The 20,567-nt window shown below is 35.6% G+C and overlaps 2 protein-coding genes across 2 annotated transcripts; both read right to left on the reverse strand.

Moving 5' to 3' along the window:
- Positions 1-327: 327 nt before the first annotated feature.
- LOC125871754 (probable calcium-binding protein CML18) lies at positions 328-1,850 on the reverse strand. Its single transcript, XM_049552420.1, has 2 exons — positions 891-1,850; positions 328-708 (listed from the first exon to the last, which is right to left on the reverse strand). Exon 1 carries the CDS (start codon positions 1,567-1,569, stop codon positions 991-993), a length of 579 nt encoding a protein of 192 aa, XP_049408377.1. The 5' UTR covers positions 1,570-1,850; the 3' UTR covers positions 328-708; positions 891-990.
- Positions 1,851-4,138: 2,288 nt separating this feature from the next.
- On the reverse strand, positions 4,139-18,573 carry LOC125871606 (brefeldin A-inhibited guanine nucleotide-exchange protein 2-like). Its single transcript, XM_049552238.1, has 11 exons — positions 17,102-18,573; positions 14,174-14,491; positions 13,717-14,062; positions 13,210-13,632; positions 12,839-13,128; positions 12,152-12,425; positions 8,054-8,553; positions 7,635-7,956; positions 7,072-7,450; positions 6,169-6,854; positions 4,139-5,009 (listed from the first exon to the last, which is right to left on the reverse strand). Exons 1-11 carry the CDS (start codon positions 18,286-18,288, stop codon positions 4,398-4,400), a joined length of 5,337 nt encoding a protein of 1,778 aa, XP_049408195.1. The 5' UTR covers positions 18,289-18,573; the 3' UTR covers positions 4,139-4,397.
- Positions 18,574-20,567: the final 1,994 nt, after the last annotated feature.

The following is a 20,567-nucleotide window of genomic DNA, read 5'->3' on the forward strand; positions in this document are numbered from 1 at the left end:
CGTAGATGATATATATGGGTATATTTGTCTCTACTTGTGCGATAATAATGGCGATATTTTCTTACTGTTACATCTTTTGTAAGCATATTTTATGTACTCTGTTCACTTTTATTTTTACTTATCATATTTAAATTTAGCATACTATTTTTAAAAAAATGATTGATATAACTATTTTTATTAATTAATATTTAATATTAAGCTTGAAAATTTGTTTTAAAAAAATTCAAGTAATTAATGTTAAAAATTAAAAAATAAAACAATATATATATATATATATAGTGACAGCTGACAAGTAAAAGTGAAATTTTATTTTTGATATAGCGGGCAAGTAAAACAAAGTAGAGGGATAATTACAAGAAATGTTCAACTTCACTAGTGGACATGCAAATGAAGAAACACACACTTGTCCAAATTTGAGGGGCATAACTAGTCAAGATACTTGTAAACTATTATTACAAAAAAAACATGAAAAATACACCCACAAGCATGTACACTTCTTAACACAGAAGCATCAAAAACAGAACTTGAAAAGAGGAGAATTATGCTAAATATGGAGTTACCTACTTGCTTTCATAACATTGACATCCTACCTTAAAACTTAAAACAAATTTTAAACACTACATAATCCAACAACCAAAGGACTTACAAAATCCACAAATTAAGAAATTAAAAACAACTACACCTCAATCAAAGTTCCGGATCGACTACCTGAATCCTCATTGTCTATGTCGCTCCATTTAAGTCCGTCATAGACTCACACTCCAAAATAAAAAAACAGAGTAAAAACCATAATGTTGGGCTAAAGATTGCATCCAGCAGCCATCATTTGTTTAAACTCTTCAAAATTAACAAATCCATCACCATCTTTATCAACTCCTNGAATCGACTACCTGAATCTTCATTGTCTATGTCGCTCCATTTAAGCCCGTCATAGACTCACACTCCAAAAAAAAAAAAAAAAAAAAACAGAGTAAAAACCATAATGTTGGGCTAAAGATTGCATCCAGCAGCCATCATTTGTTTAAACTCTTCAAAATTAACAAATCCATCACCATCTTTATCAACTCCTTTAATCATTCTTCTACACTCTTTAACACTACAATTTCCACAACCAAGACTAATTAAAACTCTCCTCAATTCCTTAGCTGAAATAAGCCCATTATTATCAACATCAAACACAAGAAAAACTTGTCTAATTATCTCATCAATATCCTTAGCTTCATCTTTTTCCACCCCCATAACATTCAAAAACTCATTCACATCCACAAATCCATCACCATCACAATCCATTTCTTTAACCATGATCTCTGCTAATTCTTCAGCAGCTTTCAATTCTTGATGATGTCCAACACTCAACAAAATTTCAGTTAACTCTATAGGGGAAATCTTTCCATCCCCATTTGTATCAATCAATTTAAACACTAATTTCAGTTGATTAGATACCTCCATAGTTGCAAAACCTGATAAATAGCTCAAATCAGAAGCCATTCTCTTTGAGTTTTTTTTCCCTTTTTTAATTTGTCCAACAAATTTCCCAATAGACTTGAACCATACTGTTAAAGAATCCATAGTAATGTTGAAAAACCAGGAGAAAGATAAAAGAGAGATTAATTGGTGAAGAAGTAGAGAATTTGGGGGAAAATATTTGTCAATTTCTAATAATATATACTATAGCCCTGTGACCGCCTACCGGTCCTATATGAATTAGGAACAACCCTTTATTTTTTTCTAAGAAGGTACTCTTTTGTCGCAGAAATATTTGGATTAACTAGCACACAATCGCTAAAGGAGAAAAAATAATATATGAATTTAATGAGATTTGACTGAGTTTAATTTATCCAAGTTTTTCGCTTTGAAAGAGAGGAAGTGTGTAATGCTTATGGATTCACAACTATAAGGCTTATATAGAGCACAAGTAATTTCAAATCAATAAAAGAAAGGTTTTCTAATCCTAGGAGGATTGTATGTTTCCCTTTACTAAACTTATTATTAGAACAAGGTTTTCCTAATTCTATAAGGGTAATTTGTTTTTTTTTTCCAAATTTATTAGGACAATTAATTTTCCAAACATACTGCTTTATCCCAATTATATAAGGATAATTTTCTTTTTATTCAGCCCAAAGAAAATAAGTATCACTTTTTTTTATAATTGAAAATAATTTGACGTTAAAATTCAACTTTTATTATTAATAAAATCATTTATAGTTACACAAATAATAAAGAGGAATTTTGAACTACAAATTTTAAAAAACTTTGTGAGACATAATTAGTATCTTTTCAGTCGAAGCGAAAAATTGGTGTTGGTCCAAGACTAATTCCTAGTGGAATATACAAATATCCTCTTAAAAGTTGCCGGCAATATTTGTCATCATGCTTCCTTATATGCAGACGCAGTTTAAGGGGTTTAAATTCTAAAAAAGGTAATTCTTAAATAAATTATTTATACATTCTAAATAAATTTATCGATGCAAATACAAAATTTAACCTAAAGTCAATAGTTCTACAGAACCCCTAAACGGTTCTATAGCACCGTCCTACTTATATGCTAATCCTTTTTCTTCTTTATACTTTTCTTGGGCCAAATTTATTACTGAATTAACAAAACTAACAATTGACTAATTCATTAGTGAAATATTGGTATTAAGTTTCAAATATCCAGAAGCTTTTAAGTTGCAACTTGTCCTCTTATCAAACTTCAAGTAAAAACACACCAACATGAGTTGTGGTCATAGTGGTGGGACTGCTTCACCCTTAACCAAAGTCTTCGAGTTCGAGCTTTAGATATAGAGAAAATCTTGTTGGGAGAGGCACCCCAAATAAGCCCTATAATGCGCGACCGGAATTTAGTCGGGGGTTCCCTGCATTGAACACCGGGTTGAAAAACCAAAAAAAAAAAAAAAAAACACTCTGAACACATACTAAAAGCATGGTTTGAGACATGAAAAGTGACAACTCATGATATTTTGGTCATAATATCTTTTGAGTCTCCCTTTCACATTGATATGTAGAAGAAGAAACCTTTTTTTCCCTTTAATTATTGGAGCCAGTAGGGTAGATCTTTGAGTCATTATATATAGAATTATAAATGAGATACTGGTCAACTTATTCGAATAGTAGGGAACTAGGAAAGTTGGCGTAATTACTTCCCCCACATTTTACGAAAGTTGATTGAGACTTGTGGGTCAAGCACTGAGAAAATGTGCACAAATGATATTGACCATTAGAATGCACCAAGTCAACAATATCCTTACAAGATAGGAAAATATCTCCACTCAACATGTACAAAGGTAATAGAAAACATACAAAAATATGATTCTCAGAAAGTCAGAATCAACAAGATGAGGTAAAGTAAACCATAACACTTTTTCCTTTTTTTGAGAACCAGAAGTCAAAAATATATGTAAATATCTAAAAGTGGTTGATGATCTCGTAGATTATATCAGTGACAATAATCCACTTTGAGACTAGGCACAGTAAATATACACTATTGCAGGAGCGAAGCACAGCAAACGGCACACATCTCAAACAACGTGAAGCAGATAAATCTGCAGAAATGCTACATAAACAGAACTTGACAATTTTAAGGAGAGCCGATAGTAGCAACTGTGATAGCAAGTAAATAAAGGAATATATAGCCATGCAAAACACTTCGCTCTAAAAGGATATACAAAACAGCAAGGCAGCTAACCACTCAACGATATCTATATTTTTCATCAATATGTCTAAACTTAAGAAGGGAAACAGGTTCAGAAACTAGGTGGGAAATGGAGACCGTCAATCTGCCAGAATCTAGCAGACAGAAACTTGTGTAAAGAGGAGACCGACTAGTTTCAAAGGTTCAGAAACCCTAGTTATTCTTAGTCCTATTACACGGAACTATTTTCAAGTTGGCCCAAACACCATTACCATAAGAAATAAACTTTTTTTTTGAAAGAAAAAAAAAAGTAGCCATCAATCTAGCATACGCATACCTGTGCATCAAACACTAACATCTTTCTCTTCTAACCAATGGAATCGCCACGGATATCTTATACTGCTTCAGAGCTGTAAAATGAAACATTTCATTGCTAAACCCCTGCAACTAATCAGATAAACAAAGCTCACAAAGTAATTTGAGTAGATACACAACAAGCAATCCTTAGGCATGAAATTGCTCGTATAATAAAGAGGAAAATGCTACACATACAACATCAGAACTCCTGCTAACATCTAATGACTCTACAAAGAGCTAAGCCCCTCAATATACTGCAGAAGGTTCTAAATGCCTGGGCATATAAACAATCACTAGTTTTTGAAGCACCGAAACTATCTTTCTGCAATATTAAATGATAGGAAAATTGGCAAAAATACAAGAAATATTACCATATAAAGCAAAAGAAATAATGAGTACCCTAAGCTCAACATGATCGAAGCAAAACAGGACCCACGGATGAACTGAGCATATCGCTCAGGGCTAACTGAATCTCATTTGAACCATGCTCACAACTTATCAAGCTTGAAAGTAATGGGAAGAAGCCTGACAAGTTTTTCTCAAAGGATGCATCTCCTAAACTACATATTGCCTGGAGAGTTGCAATGATAAGAGGTGCACGTGCAGCCAACTCTCTCCTTCTACCAGAACCCAGGGGAATTAACCAACGAAGCTGTGCACCAAGAGATGACTCAGACATTTGTCCTGAATGTGCGATTTCAATATAGAAGTGTAAGACCTCGCTGCAAAGGTTGATGAGGTAAGTTTCCACATCAGAATCTTCAAAACCAGTAGGTTTATCTAGCACAAGATTTTGTAAAAATGAGAGACAAATTTGATAAGCCTCATTCTCAAGCCGTAATAACGGAGGGTCTTGCATTTGGGTCATGGAACTGAACTCTAGCAGCTTTGACCGCAGTGTCGTGTCACTGTTTATTTTATGAGCATGAGATGCCACACCATGCATGGCATCAAAGAGAACAATGATGTTTTTGCTAGACAGCTGAGGTCTGTACATGTTGTAGATCTCCATCACAGCCTGCAATGTGCAAGAGATCATTATGGTAGAAATTAAGCTTTCTAGATATACACAAAAAAAGGAACAATTAATCAAATTTACCATACAAGGTTTTCAATAATATCAATGTTCTTTTTGAAGGCATGACCTTTAAGAAAGCAACAGCATGGCCCCATACTTCAGAGAATGACCAAATTAACAATACAAAGATATCCCAAGTGCAAGTAGACAACTACAAATAGATGCAAAACCCACACCAAAAACACAAACACCTATCTTCCAACAGGATTCTGAGATACTCTCAGTTACTAAGCTCACGCTACAGTATCAGCAGTAGAAATATTGTTTGAAATTTGACAAGGCATCAAGAGTCCATAGTTTTCGTTCAATTGTAATTTGATTCTCATTTTCCCAGTTATAGTCAGACATTAAATGAGACTATGATAAAATAAAATTGGTACCAACTTAGAGAAGGCGGTACTAGTTACAGCTCTAATTATTTAAAATAAACTAATATCAAGTATCAACTCCAGATTGATTAAAAACTGTGAGTTAAAATAACGAGACTGTAAATTGACAACTTATGAATTATAATGATAAGAGTGTTTATCAAGTGGAGTACTTATCTGGTTATTTTTCCATACTAAAATATCATACTCAACTGTCATCAAATTACTCCAATTCCAACATGGGATGCATGATATATCCTTCTAGGCAATTAAACTAGCATTAATTTCCAACATAAATTTGTTATTGTATATCCATATATACATGTCTAACTGAAGAGCTCGAATCACCAGCAGCACAGCAAACATACATATGTCCAAAGACTCTAACTGTGCATATATATTAAAAACCAAATCTTATATGCCAACCCGACATTTCCCCCACATAATTGACACATAACCCATCTTTTGTGTCTAATCATGTCAAACAAACCACGATATATGCAAAAGATCTTTCAAACACTACAACCTCCTCCTAACATAGTATACAACCATCTTCACTCGCTTCTGGAGAGCATACATAAATTATTATTATTTTTGATGATGGGTGTCAGTGAGATTCGATCCAATGACTCTGCCTGTTGTGATACTACGTTGAGTGTGTGGCCATCTCTAAGCTAGAGCATACATAAATGAATTAGAACTAAATCCACAGTAGTGGCTTTTCTGGATACCTGAATTAATAATAGCTGAACAGCAGCCCTACACTTCACATCAGCAATAGCATCATATAGACGGTGCCTCCTCAAATTTTCCAAGTCCTCATCTGGAGTATCTGTACCAGTGGTTTCTGCATTGCCATTCCCAGTCATATCTTCTTCCTGGGACCAATAATTGTTATTTTCATTTAGAAGAAAAGAGAAGTCGGGAATAGTTGCATTAGCCGCTTCTTTAATGGACAAAACCACTTCAAGCCATTTATCTTCAGAGAAAAGACTCCCAGCATTGCTCATAAGACGGACAAATGCAGCAATGCCAATACCAGCAAGACTCTGATGAGGACGCTTGACAAAATTCACCAATAAGAACAGCACTTTCTTCAGAAGTGGATTGACTGTGTCATAAAATTTAACAAAGAGATCTACAACCAGTTGGAGCGCCAGCGTGCAGGTCTCGTAAAGCCATGAATCTTGATCAGGCTCACCCTCTTCAGCATCAATTCCATGAGTAGGTGAGTTTTCACCTGAAGGGTCAATAGTATGCCGAACATAGTCAAAGATAGGAAATAGTACAGATTCAAATACCCTTTCCCATAATGATAGAGAGAAATGGTGCCCGTAATTGCGTAAGGTATCAAACAGCACTTGCAGAGCGCTCTTTCTGATTTCAGGCCTCGGGTCGAAGCTAAGTTCAGATAGTCCTGTAAGAGAAAAAGAGTAATTTCTTAAATAAGTGTACCGAATGTTGGCCTGAACTTGTCTTATTAAAAAGAACAGTGAAAGAGAGCAAATGATTTGCAGGCATGAGATCTTAGTCTAAATATTTCACTTTAGTCCTAGAAAGTCAAAGGTCATAGAAGAGAGCATATGATTTGCAGGCATGAGATTTTGGTCTAAGTCAAATGCTTTTGTCCTTACCAGCCAACAGTGGAAACCAGAAATAAAGATGATCCTCCTTATCTGTCAATTCTCCATTTTCAATGTTGTGGTCTTTTCCTTTATGAGGTGAAGATGGTGAAACCTTCACAGAAGTTTCTCTGTCCTTGTTCCTTGAGGAGCCAAGACCACCTTCAGCAAGTTTTGCCGCACATAAACGAAGGAAAGCAATGGCATTGAGACTAATATCTTTGTTGAATCTACTATTAGTGAATGCAACAAGGCAATTAACACAGTCTGTGAATGTGGTGGTCTCAGTCTCCGTTATATATGGAAAATAGTCTCGCACAATCTTTTCCATTATCTCGAAAGCTAATAACACAATGTTTTTATGGTCATCATAAGCAGCAGTGGTGAAGACCTGAAAACGTTGGGTAATCAGAAAAAGAAGAGAAGAATATCAGGTGAAAAGAACAAACTAGCAATTTAAGAAAAGAACACATATGCAGTATTAATGTGCAATCCATAATGAAGCAAAGATCAAAAGATGGTTTACACTACCAAGATTGCAAAATAATGGCAAGAAAAGGGAGAAAATTTGATACCATGAACATGCTCTTCCATCCGGATTTCACATGATTGACTCGAGACAAAACCATTTGAGAGACGCATCTGATGATTAATTCTCTGATCTCCACAGCACTACTCTTGCGCATAACAATCACAAAAGGCTTCATAAACTCATTCTGAAAATTATAGTTAGCCAATTCTTCTCTCTCCAAGAACTTCATTGATAATTGGCGCAAAGAATCCATTGCAAATATGGCAATTGAAAGATTTTCAGAGCAGCCAATGGTCACAAAAAATTCACCAAGAACCTGCCAGATTTTTGTCCAAACAAATCTGATACGGTTCATATTGTAGTGCCTGTTTAAAGAAAATGAATCAATAGTTCTGCTAGTTATCAGGAAGTAAAAGGGTAAGTACAACAATACACTTCATGAAAAGAAACCAAAGAACGTACGCAATCTCAACTATTTTTGTGAGACTAAAAACCCTTGGATCTGAAGTAGAACGTAATTCTTCCATAGACACCTTGCATAAAGCTTTCACAAAGTCCACTATAGCCTCACTGTTTAATTTCTGACTCCTTATGAATATGCGGTTCATTTCACCAACTTGTTCCAACATGTTTAAGTTAGAGACCAAGTTGTTCATCTGCTCAGACGTAATGCCTGCAGAAGCACTGCCACCAATACCAGCACTATCGTATGAACCCCTTCTCATAGCTGAAGCTGCACTTTGAATCTTCCCAGGACCTTTCTTTTTCAGGACAGGAAGGATGAGAGACTTAGCTTGTTTTGACTTGTCAAATTCATTCCGAGGAAGTGCAAAGAAAGTTGCATCTGGAGGGGCACCCTCCCCCAAGAGATGCAAATGTTCAAACCGAGAAACACAAGTCAGAATATGCTCCCATGCCTCCTGTAGGTAGTTTCCATCCTCATCTGCGATTGTAATTATTGCCTGTTAAGCAAAAAGGAAACATACTGAGTTTCCCAGGTTCAGTTGGTCAATTTTTTTGAAAAACAAATTCCTTACAAATGAGGAAAATGACTTCCCTAATGGAAGTAGGGAAAACGAATACCAACAAGTGGTGTTCCACAATGATTGTGTCCTTCCCACCCTTCAACACACCTCGTCTTCACTGCACCCCCGTAACCCCCATCCCCACCACCCCCCACTCCCCACAATATTTATCTCGATTAATACGAATGCTTCAAGGATAATAATTTTGCTTACATACCGAACACAAGATAATAAGTACGAAACCCACTAATTTTCCTGGAAAATGTTTTCCAAGAAAACAATTTCCTTCATACCGAAGACACTATATATTAGTCTTACATAAACCCCATCCCCACCACCCTGCACTCCTACCCCCCATTCCCCACAATATTTATCTCGATTAATACAAATGCTTTAAGGATAATAATTTTTGTTTACATACTGAACACGAGAAAATAAGAAAGAAACCCACTTACTTTCCTGGAAAATGTTTTCCAAGAAAACAATTTCTTTCATTCCGAAGACTACTTAATAGCACTGCCACAGGGAAACTAAACACTCGGCTAAAACGAATTCCAGACTACTTGTTACTTTGACAAGAAAATGTGGTCCTGCTTTTACATTTGCCACTTGGTCAGCAATGAGCAGTCCACTAACATACCTAAAGTCCCACCAGAATATGATAAATCTAGAACCTAAAATCACATGAGCAGTGTAGTTAAAGGCAAATGCAAAACAAAAAAAAAATGTTCCCTAACAAGAATATTTGCCAACAACACCTTCATTAAACAAATGAAAATCGCCTATCTGCAAGGAGGTGCAGGCAAATTCATACAAGGAAGAATTTTGTTTCTTCGATTTGAGTAAAATTTAGTTTAATCCCAGCTAAAGAAACAAAGAAAAAAATGAAAGAGCTTAAGGTTGTCTAATTAGTCCAAAGGGGGGAGAAGAGGGTTGAGAAAAAGAAAGTCCAGAGTAAAAGAGAAGCCAAAGAGCCCACTGAAGTCTCTTATACCCCCACATGTTATAAAAGGCCAACTGAGTCATAATACCAAGTGTGACTATGGGTAGCATAGAATTGATGCTGAGAGGTATCCTCCACCAGTTCTATTTGGTTGGATCCACAAAATTTTACAACCATCATCTTTTCTGGTAGAAATCCTGGCACTCTAAATGTTCACAATTTCTAGATAAAATTTTAACCATCTACTTTGAATACAGTGTCATATCAGGTAGTAACCCATTATTGACCCTCTTTGCTCTGCTAAATGCATTTTTTCTTTTTGATATCTAAATAGATTATTATAACAATTTCATAAATAGGTGTTTACATTCTTTGTCAAAAAAATAAATAGGTGTTTACATCATGTTTGAAGCACAAAAAACATGAAGAGATCTTTTGAAGAGGTGTGTGTAACCTTTTTTTTTTAACAATACAAAGTATAATTAACTGACAGTTGAGGGGACCTGTCTGCAAAAACTGAAAATAACTATACAGTCGGAGTTTCTTTTTTTGATGAAGGACCATGGGAGTTTCTTTATTTCAAGTAGATTGGTTTTGTGGGTGCTTCAATTTTTGATATTTTGGTTTACGCGATGAAAATGTGGTTAACCAAGACAATCCAAAATGTCTTTAGAGTTTCTTCGCATCATAGATTAATCTTCTGAAATTTACAGGACAACTTGAAAATGTTCAGAATATATATAAAATTGAATCTCATGTGGTCAATTGAAATTTCCAATTTTAAGAGGCAAAAAATGAGCCCATAATATTTTGTCTGTTATATAAACCTTCTTTGTTTCTCTTTTCTTATTGTCATCAGGCTGGGAAGGGAGTGTGGAAAAGATGTTTATTCTATCAGTTGAGCATACTAACAAAATCCAAGAAAAAACCTGCCTTGTGTGAGAGCAAAGGTAAAGGAACTCTATTGGTACTTGATATTTAGCATGTAATCCCTTAGCCTTCAGTAAGAGTCAAGGTAGTCAGAACTTAACTTATGAAATATAAGGTATAGCATTTGTGAACCATGCTGCACCTTGTCTTGGGAATTGGTGACAAAAATATTAAGCTATTTTATTAGATCAGTTACTGAACTTAAGACTATTTCTAGGGATGCTTTCTCCTAAAACTTTGAGAACCCAATGTCCAAATTCCAAGTTAACCCAACTTAATGTGAAATCGAGCATGAATTTTCTGAGTATCCAGGCCTCCTAGGAATTAGTCATTTCTTTGGGCAGGCTTAAGCAGATATTTTTTTTTTTTGATAACTCAGGCTTAAGCAGATATTAGGTCAATGAAAATAGGATAACTGCAGCAGTTTCCAAAATCCATTTTGTGAGTAAAAGGAGAAAATTTAAGAAACAACGGAACAAAAGAGTTTGGTAGTAAAGAGGAGTTGGAGAGCTAAATCTAGACCACAGGTTTCTCAAAATAATAACGGGAATGTGCAAAAATCTGGAATTAGGCTTCAAAGAGAGACAGGGTATGAAAAATTGTAAGTAGCATAGGGAAAAATTACTATACGATCCTAAAATGTAGCAGATTTAATAAGCACTATAAACAGCCAGAAGTGTACTTTTTAAGTCTTCTAACTTACCAACGCACTGACATCTGTTAGGCAGACCAGTACCTTATCTTTTGCATTCATAACTTCATCTGAAGATCATTCTCGAACAAAATTTAGTCAAACTATGGTTTTGGTGTTTGGCTTGTTACATAACTATTAGTCTATTACCAGATCTCCACACTCAGCTTGGACGGTTATCAAGATGAGAGTTTGAATTGTATGTTGACTTGTCAGAATAGGTGTTGACCAAAGGTTACAACTAATCATTATCTAGGGGTGGAGAATAAAACAATTTTGACATAGAGAAGTCTAAATTCATTTATGTATTAAAAAAATGTTGTGAATCCATCCTTTGACACATTAGATGTTATGCCTAAAAGAAAGCTGAAAGCTACAATCAAACTAAGATCATTGCCCAACTATATTGACAGTTATTTGACTCAAACATCATCTTGGGTTCATAACATATTGTTTCATTATCAGTGGAGCTGTGGTTTCACAAGCTAATAGCATCCTGGAACTGAATTAAAGGGGTACGTTAAACTAATGAAACTACAGCACAACCTTAACCCATAGAAGGTACATTGGCTCAATTAATCAATTCCAACGATTTTCCCTACAGTTCATCATGACAATCAACTCTAACTTGTTTAGAACTTCATGGTGCCAACTTCCTAATGTTACAAAACTGTGTTATCAGTTACCAACACAAAGGAAGTTCTTTTGGTAAATCATTCACTTCGATGCTTGAGATCAGATAAGTCATTAGCTCGGGGGAAAACATTAACTCCTGACAACAATGCATACATCCAGAGTTTCATGAATATTATGCATGGTCTCATTACCAAAAAAAAGAAAAACGCATAGCTGATAAGTGTGAGAAATATCATATTCTAACAATAAGCATCACTAAAATGCATATCAACAACAAAAAGATCAACTCAGCACAGTAGAGGCATGGGCATGAAAAGGCAGGAGCAAACACAAACCTTGATTGCATCTATGTTTTTCTGTTTGATGTCTGCAGGTGAGTGAAGAGAAGTGAATTTTGCAAGAGAAGTCACAAAAGCATCCCTATGTGTTTTCATGGACATTGCAGCAGTGACATGGATTGCACAACGGAATCCTTCCAAACACAGAGCTATCACAACACCGTCGTCAGCTTGGTCGAGGGGAACACTAAAGGCAGCCAACATCGGAGCCCAGCAAACCTCAACCATGAATCTGAGGATCACCACATCTGTTGCAGCATAATAAACTGACCTGCAAATGCAAGTCGATTTCAAGGTGATCTAGGTTAATCACGCAATGGAATGTAAGGTGGTACACAAGATTGACCTTGAGTAATGAATATATTACATATTTCTTCTCCCTAAAGATATCATAAGCACTGATACTATGACATATCCTTCTAAGGCTTCCTTATCAATAAGAATGTGTGAAGATTGATCTAACAAAAAAAATACAGAACGAATAAAAAAAGGAAATCAGTTTTCTGCAGCAGATTGATACGTAATTCTTTTAAAGCTTTCATTTTGATATCTTCACAGGAAATTGCTACAGAGAGTTTTAAAAAAGGAGCTGTTAAGAATAATACAGAATGACGGAAGTAAGATAATACATCAAGAATGTAACTTTGCAGTCAAAGCATAGAATAATTATCTAGTGAATCTTACTCAGATTTGCGAGCTTTCTCTTTGAACTGCTCCTGCATGTGTCTGACAAGATCATCACTAGTCTCCATACTTTCATCTCCTCGCTTACGGACAACAATATTCAAAATGTTGTCTAAACCTAAAATCCTGTTAGAGTTCAGAGACTGCTTTTGTTGGAGAGCCAAGTTATCGTCTTTCATTTTAATTTCATTTTTCGATATCCTCTCAAACAAAGATCTCAAATACTCCTCTGGCACATCCTTTCCATCATCAATTCCGCGATTGTTTCTTATAAAATCATCAGCTGACATCTACAGAATAAAAAAGGGGATATCAGGCTGATTTACTGAAATGGGCATAAGCAAACACCTCCTGCAAAACGAAAAGCATACCTTGGTTTTGATTGTAGGATTATGGGCATCAGTGTTAAGCAATATAACTGAGTAAGCAAGGACATAGGCAGTGTCTGCACTACTAAAAACTTTTGGATTGCATTTACAGTACCGTTCAGCAAACTTCTCCATGATTCGATCAATCTTCTGTGCCTCGCCAGGCAATCTGAATCCTTGTAGAAAGGCCCTGATGGCCTCATCAAACTCCTTTCCTTGGAAATCAAAGGAATCCACGTACGCATGCATTACTTTCAATGGTAAGTCATCCCTTTCCCCCAGGTAATCACCTATTAAGGTCTTATTCAAACCAGAGGCATCTTTAAGAAATGCCGCAATTTCTTCTGGTGAGTTCCCCACTTTATTAGCATTGATCAGGAATTCAATGCCTTTCTTGGGTTTCCTATTAAACAGAGATATACCTTCCTGCACAAGTTTCAAATTACAAAATGTCACAGACACTGCTCATGACAATTCTTTTGGCAATCAGAATAGTTATTGATCACCTACCTGAAGTTCAAGCTTGTAAGCACGGCGCTGCTCAATTGTAGAAACATCAGAAACTTCACTAGAGGATTCAGAATGAGAATCTGATACTTCAGTAGGCTCATCCTCAATGCCATTTGTAATGGGAAGAATCCCAGGTTCAGAGTTACTGTCAGGTGCCTCATACTTTTTGGTTGAAAGAGGATCTGCAATACGCAAGTGTTTGTTCATCCAATCTCCCAAAGACTTCAAGATAGCCACTAAGCACCTCATTGCTTCTAGCTTCATGGTTGATTCTTGTGGTGGCAAAAGAGTTGTTGTGGTACCAGGAGGTATACCTTGAGCAGTTTTAAGAAGCCCATTGACCATTCTGAAAAAATTTTGCAGATAATAAAGGAGGAACCAGAGATTGAAATTTAAAATCATACTCAGGAGAATTTTTTTTAACTAAATAATACAGACAATAGGATTTGAAAGATACCTCTCGAATATGTTTGACGAATTGACATCACAATCATAATTGAGAAATATATCAACCAAAATCTGTGAATCAATACAAAGCCTCTCAAGAAATCGAAGCACTATCATTTTCTGCTGGAAATTTGGTTGAGCAACATTTTCCAATACTCTAAGAACAATCATGGGAAAGAAAACTCCAATTTCTGCCTTGAGGCCGGCTCTAAATCTTGCAACCAGACTAATAAAAATTGAGCACGAAAGCTGGAAGACAATCATGAGGCTTGAAGCACTGTTTTTCAACAGTGACAAACACAAGTACTGCTTAATAGCACCTAAAAACCTGTAAGAATTTTAAAAAAAAACAATTAAAACCAAAAATAACCATGAACGGATCAACTATTATTGAAATTGGAAGATGCAAAAAAAGTCCCTTGCTGATTGCAGTACATCAAATAATCAGACAGTGCCAAGACCTAAGAGTAGGCACTGATTGGAATTTCAAATAAAAAGATGTTATGAGACTTACGCACCAAACCAGTAGACGACCAGAAGGAGAAAAGTTATTGCAGAAATCAGGCTAACAGAAATATGTGAAATGTTGACTACACTGTGACTCGTGCCTAACGAGTGAAAGGATAACACCATCATAACTTGAACATGTCGCGACCCAGGTCCATCTGCCAAGGTATTGTCTGCTTTGGGTCGACCCCTCATGCGCCACCTCAAGGCTTTTGGGTCATATGGTTTTGTCCCCTTAGGATTTAAACCCAAAACGTGTCTCAATAGTTAGAATTGTGAACTCACCTTTATATGGACCCTAGCTTTCCCCTCCCATTTTAATGTGAGATTTTCCTAGGGCAAACTTCACAGCAGACCCCCTTTCAAGTTCAACCACCAGCAGTCCATGAGTTGTTACACAATGTTCCAGGAAATAACTAAGAAATAGACTGCAAGTCTGTAACAGTAACTAGGAATTGATTACAGCAAGCAGTTTCTCAAGAACTCATACCTACAAATTGTAGTTAATATTAGAGAAAATGGCCAAAAGCCCCCCCAACCTATAGCCGGATTCCCAACTACACACTCATACTTCACGGGGGTCCTATTACCCCCCTTGACATTTTTTTTTTACATATTATCTCACCCTTATTTGCTAACATGTCGAAGAAGGTGAGAACACCCTTAGGCGCGTAAGAAGAGAAAATAAAACGTCAAAAGCTGAAGAAAAGTATTGGTGTGAGTCCAAATCAGCTATAATTAATCCCCAATGGTATAATCTCATTCTCTCCCAAAATCAAACTCTCTTTTTCTTCCTCTTTTTCTCAATTTTCAATTGTATATTCCTTCATTCTCTCCCAAATCAGCTTAAAACTTGAATTTACTTGTCAAAGCATTCAACTGTAGTTTCAATTTCGAAAAAGGTTGAAGCTTTAGGACTTGTAATTTCTCCGATTTCATAGTTAGGGTTCAAAAATTGTTCTTCAAATTCAATTGGAACGAAATCTCATATCATGAAGAGAATGGGGTGAATATGGAGTGATTGAAAAAAGGTTAGGGTTTAGAGAAAGAAAGAGGAAAATGAAAAGATAAAGGGAAATTTTAGAGTTTGGGGTCCATTCAATACTTGGCAGCGCATGTAAACAAACATTTTATTATATCTGGTTTATGTGGACATGACGCAAATAAGGGTGAGATAATATGTAAAAAAAAATGTTCAGGGGATAATAGGATAATAGGACCCCCGTGAAGTATGAGTGAAGTATGAGTGTGTAGTTGGGAATCTGACTATAGGTCGGGGGGGCTTTTGGCCATTTTCTCTTAATATTAACTAGCTAAGATTATGCAAGCTGGGCTTGCTTATTTCATTCGTTTCAAATCCCATGACAATAACGAAAGTCTCAAGATTGGGCAAGCTATAATAGCTATGTATTAAACTAAAAATCATCTTTAATAGATAGGAAATCTGAAGTACGAACAATCTAATTAACCAAAAAGGCACCAAAGGAGTGTCACCCTTACAAAGTAACAGGGTCAAGAAGAGTACACCACTATCGAAAATCAGGTTTTTCAAAAAGAAAAATTAAAAAATCAGAAGGTTTTTGTTCCTCGTGATATTACTCATAGCATCACCAACAGACCTCAAAAGAGCCTTTGGATTTACACATATGTAATTTTTCCCCCAAAGAAAGAATTGAAGGATGTCTTCAAGATTCTCCACACTAGCAAGGGAAGCCTAAAAAGCTGTTCAGTGGAGTAAGCTTAAGGTTTGACGGCTTTAAATAGTTCAGGATATCCAAATCACAGAAGGTGAATGTCTATAAAGCATAAGCCTCAGAAATATCACAGTGTTATGCAACGTTATATGTTTCCCCAACTAAGTGGAAGCACATGGCCATGATCTAATATGAGAAGAATGACGACAGTAAGATTCCTTTCACCTGCATAAGGTAGGATAGGCCAACTCTTTTTTTTCTTCTTTTTCTTACATCGATTTAGTCAGAATAGCCTTGGAGCCGTAACCCAAGTAAGAAAAGGTCACTTTCAAACTTTTAGAAGCACAAAAGGTGTAGAAACTCACATGTTGATTTTCATTTTGTAAATCATATTAATTCCCTGGGAATAGTCTAAAAAATATGCTAGCAAGAATACAATATAAACTAAAAGATGGTGGCTACAAGGAATTAGAAAAAGGAAGGCTATACCGCTTCAAAGACAAACGAAGATTAAAAAACAAGTTGGAAAGCGATTGGACTCGTTGTATTACAGAGTGAGCAGCTTTGCGTAAGTAAAAATAAACATGTGTCATTGACACATTTATGCCATCAAAAATGAACCAATGACAGAAAAAATACTACTTCGAAATAAGAACCAGGGTACAGTAATTAGATGAGCAATTTGCATAAGTAATTGAGGCATAGAATAAATTTTAATCAGAATAGTAGGTAAATACCTGTCACTTGTCCTAAATATTGCTCCAGCATTCTCCAACAATATCTTGAGCAGCTCCAGCGCCACAATCTTGCCCCTCATTAACTGTGGATCTGCTGCTGCCTCCTTGGGTGGTGTCTTCATTGAGAGCTTACATAAGGCTCTAAACACCAAGAATGCATCCCTTCTCAATTTATTCCCAATTTGAACCTCCAAATCATCATCCCTTTCTCCCTCCCCGTCCACCAGCTCCCCTTTTCGCCCTTCCAACGCCGTTTTATACATGCTAATCTCCCAATATTTCGCGTCCAACATATCTTTATCCGTGGAATCCAACAAATCAGCAGGATTTGTGGACTCCACAGTTGATGTAGTTGTCTCAAATGCCCCATCATGAGCACCAGTAGTTGTAGCCCCCACCCTTGGAGTCCCCGCATTGAAAACCCCATCAATGTCCTGCAACACTTTGGTTATAAACCCCTGAACAAACAATGTCATTGATCCATCAGCATCAGCTTTTTCAGCTGGTTCCATTAACTCCGCCACAACAATAGGCTGCAATGGCACGGTAGATGAATCAGCCTCCATTCTCCGGAAGACAATCACCAACATTTGAACCAATGAAGCCTTAGCCGTAGTCTGATTCACCACATTCTTACTCTCCAAATAAATATCATAACAAGTCCTGACAACCTGCAACAAAGAATCCCCATGGATTCGAATTGAAACCGATGTTACAGCAGATAAAATAGTCTTAATTACAAGCAATTCCACCGCATCATCTCCCAAATCATGACATTTACAAACAGACTCGATCAATTTCGCTAGAAACTTCGCATCTGGGCCTCCAGTCGGGTCCGCTTCCCCACGAAGGTAACCATGAGCAACGAGCTTTTGCACAGCATCAAGTGCAGCTTCAGCAATCTTAAGATGACCTGAACCAGCAGCGTTTATAAAAGGGCTAAGAATAAGCTCAGAATCATTGAAAGAGAGATCTAGAAGAACTCCGGGATGTTCTGCCGAATCCGGATCGGGTTCGGCAGACGGGGAAGTGGGTGGGGTTGAAGATGGGTTCGTGAGGAAATCGATAACGGATTTGCATTCGTGGGATAACTTTGAATGTTTACGCCATGATCCATTCTTGATAATTTTCTCAAGGGCTGGGATTAGCACTTGGTTTAGCCGGGAATCGGCTTCCGAAGAAGCCATTCCCGAGTTGGTTTAGACTGGATCTGGATTCGCAATGGCACGGCGGCTGACGAAGGTGGTTGCAGACGGCGTCAGTAGTGGGGTTGCAGCGGCGATATGGGTGGCCAGAATGTGGATCAGCGTAGGAGAATTGAGTGATGGAGTGATAGAAAGTGAGGAGAATCCAGATCGCGATTGGTATTTGCTTATTTTTTCATATAGTAATATTATCAAACAGGTTGTGTGCAGCCCAATGATTTGACAATGGAGAAAATGAACATGGTGGTTGCTTCGTACTTGGATTTTAGGAAATTGGACTGAAAAAAAAAAAAAAAGCCTATTAGTACCCTACTGTATAGGAATGTCAAATGAAATTTCCCTTAGAAATCTTAGGGGACATTTTGAATAAAAACTTGATGTTTACATGACATCTTAAAGATATATATATGGAATATTAAATTAGTATTTATTTTGTAAATATTTGGATATTACAACTTATTTTTATTAGAAAAATAATAAGATAATTTAAATATTATTAAATTCTACAATAATGGTTGACGGTAATTCAAGATTGTATTGGCAATGGTAACTAAGGGTTGAGTGAGGATGGTGTTATAGGTTGGTTGTGGCGAATGTGATTTTATGATGGCGATGACTATGATAATGGAGGTAATTGTGGTGGTTATTATTCATAATGGTGATGATGATTGATAATTACGATAATAATGATAGCAATTGTAATGTCACAAGGTTGATAGTAATAAAAGATGGTAATAATAGTGACTGATTGTTGTTGTTGGGTACAATAATGGTAGGCAATGTTGTTAATTGACGATGATTGACGATAATGATAGTGATTGATTGTAATTGTTTGGGTGTCCGTAAGGGTAGAGAATGTATATATCGGTGATGACTAACATATTAACAATAATGACAATTGTAACAGTGAATGTGGTTAATGTTGTAGAGATTAGCATTGATGGCGATAAAATCATGATTGAAAGTAGTTGGTAATGATAATGGCGTTGACCGGTAGTTGTGGTTATGTCAACTGGCAATAATGATTGTACGGTGATGATGATTGTGATTGTGGATCTAACGATTATGAAGTGATAATTTATCAAAAGAAAAAAATGGTTTAACTTAACAACCTTCTAAGGATTTTTTACATAAATAATATATTTTATTTGATTAATTACGTTTTTAAGTGTTACTTTATTTTGATCACCATATATAACATAATTTTAGCTTTAATAACTATTTGATATAAAATTGTATATTAGGTGAAGTTTTGAAAAATTGTATTAAATTTTGATCAAAACTTTATTAAATACAAACAATCAATGGTACGGTGGTGGTGATTACAAAAAAGAAGAGGCGAAGCTCTGTAAATCTGTATTAAAGTTGTATTAAAATTATATAAATAAAACGATAGTTATAATACAATTCGAACTAGATATTATACATTACTATAATTTCGATAGTTATAAATCCAAAACAAATATAATACATTTATAATAATGCAAACTAATTTAAATAGTACCCGAAGGTTTGAAATTCAAATGCAATACTTATAATATATTTGTATTGAAAATATTTTAGTTATATATTAGGTGAAATTCTGAAAAATTGTATTAAAGTTGTATCAAAACTGTATTAAATATAAACAATTGGTGGTCTAGTGGTGGTTATTACGAAAAAGAAGAGATGAAGCTCCGAAAATCTATATTTAAAGTTGTATTATAATTGTATAAATATAAACGATAGTTATAATACAATTCGAATTCTATATTATACATTACTATAAATTCAACACTTATTATTCCAGAATAAATATAATACATTTCTAACATTGTAAACTAATTTAAATAGTACCAAAAAAATTGAAATTTACATATAATATTTATAATATATTTATATTAAAAATACTATAATTATTAAGTTGTAGATGTGAGATTAGAGGCGGAGGAAAAGAAGGAAATGGAAGCCCAATCGTGCTTTGATCGAAGCTGATCGGTTTATCATGATTCCGATTTAATGCCTTCTCTCCTCCCCTCTCACTTTAAAAGAAAAGGTTTTTTGTTATTTTTTGTAACAAAATTAATGTTATTTTCAGTTAGAATATATATTATACCATAATTTGTAAGTAATGTATTATATTGTACTATTTATATAAAATGATCCTTTAATTAATTCTAAAAAGTGGAATGACCTGAGAGATTTTTGTACTTGGCTCCGTTGGTCAGTTGAACCCTTATACTCACGACTTTGTCAATTGAATTCTTAAACTGACTAAAACA

This window comes from Solanum stenotomum, chromosome 1 (genome assembly GCF_019186545.1).
Source record: "Solanum stenotomum isolate F172 chromosome 1, ASM1918654v1, whole genome shotgun sequence".
In the NCBI taxonomy this organism is placed as follows: Eukaryota; Viridiplantae; Streptophyta; class Magnoliopsida; order Solanales; family Solanaceae; genus Solanum; species Solanum stenotomum.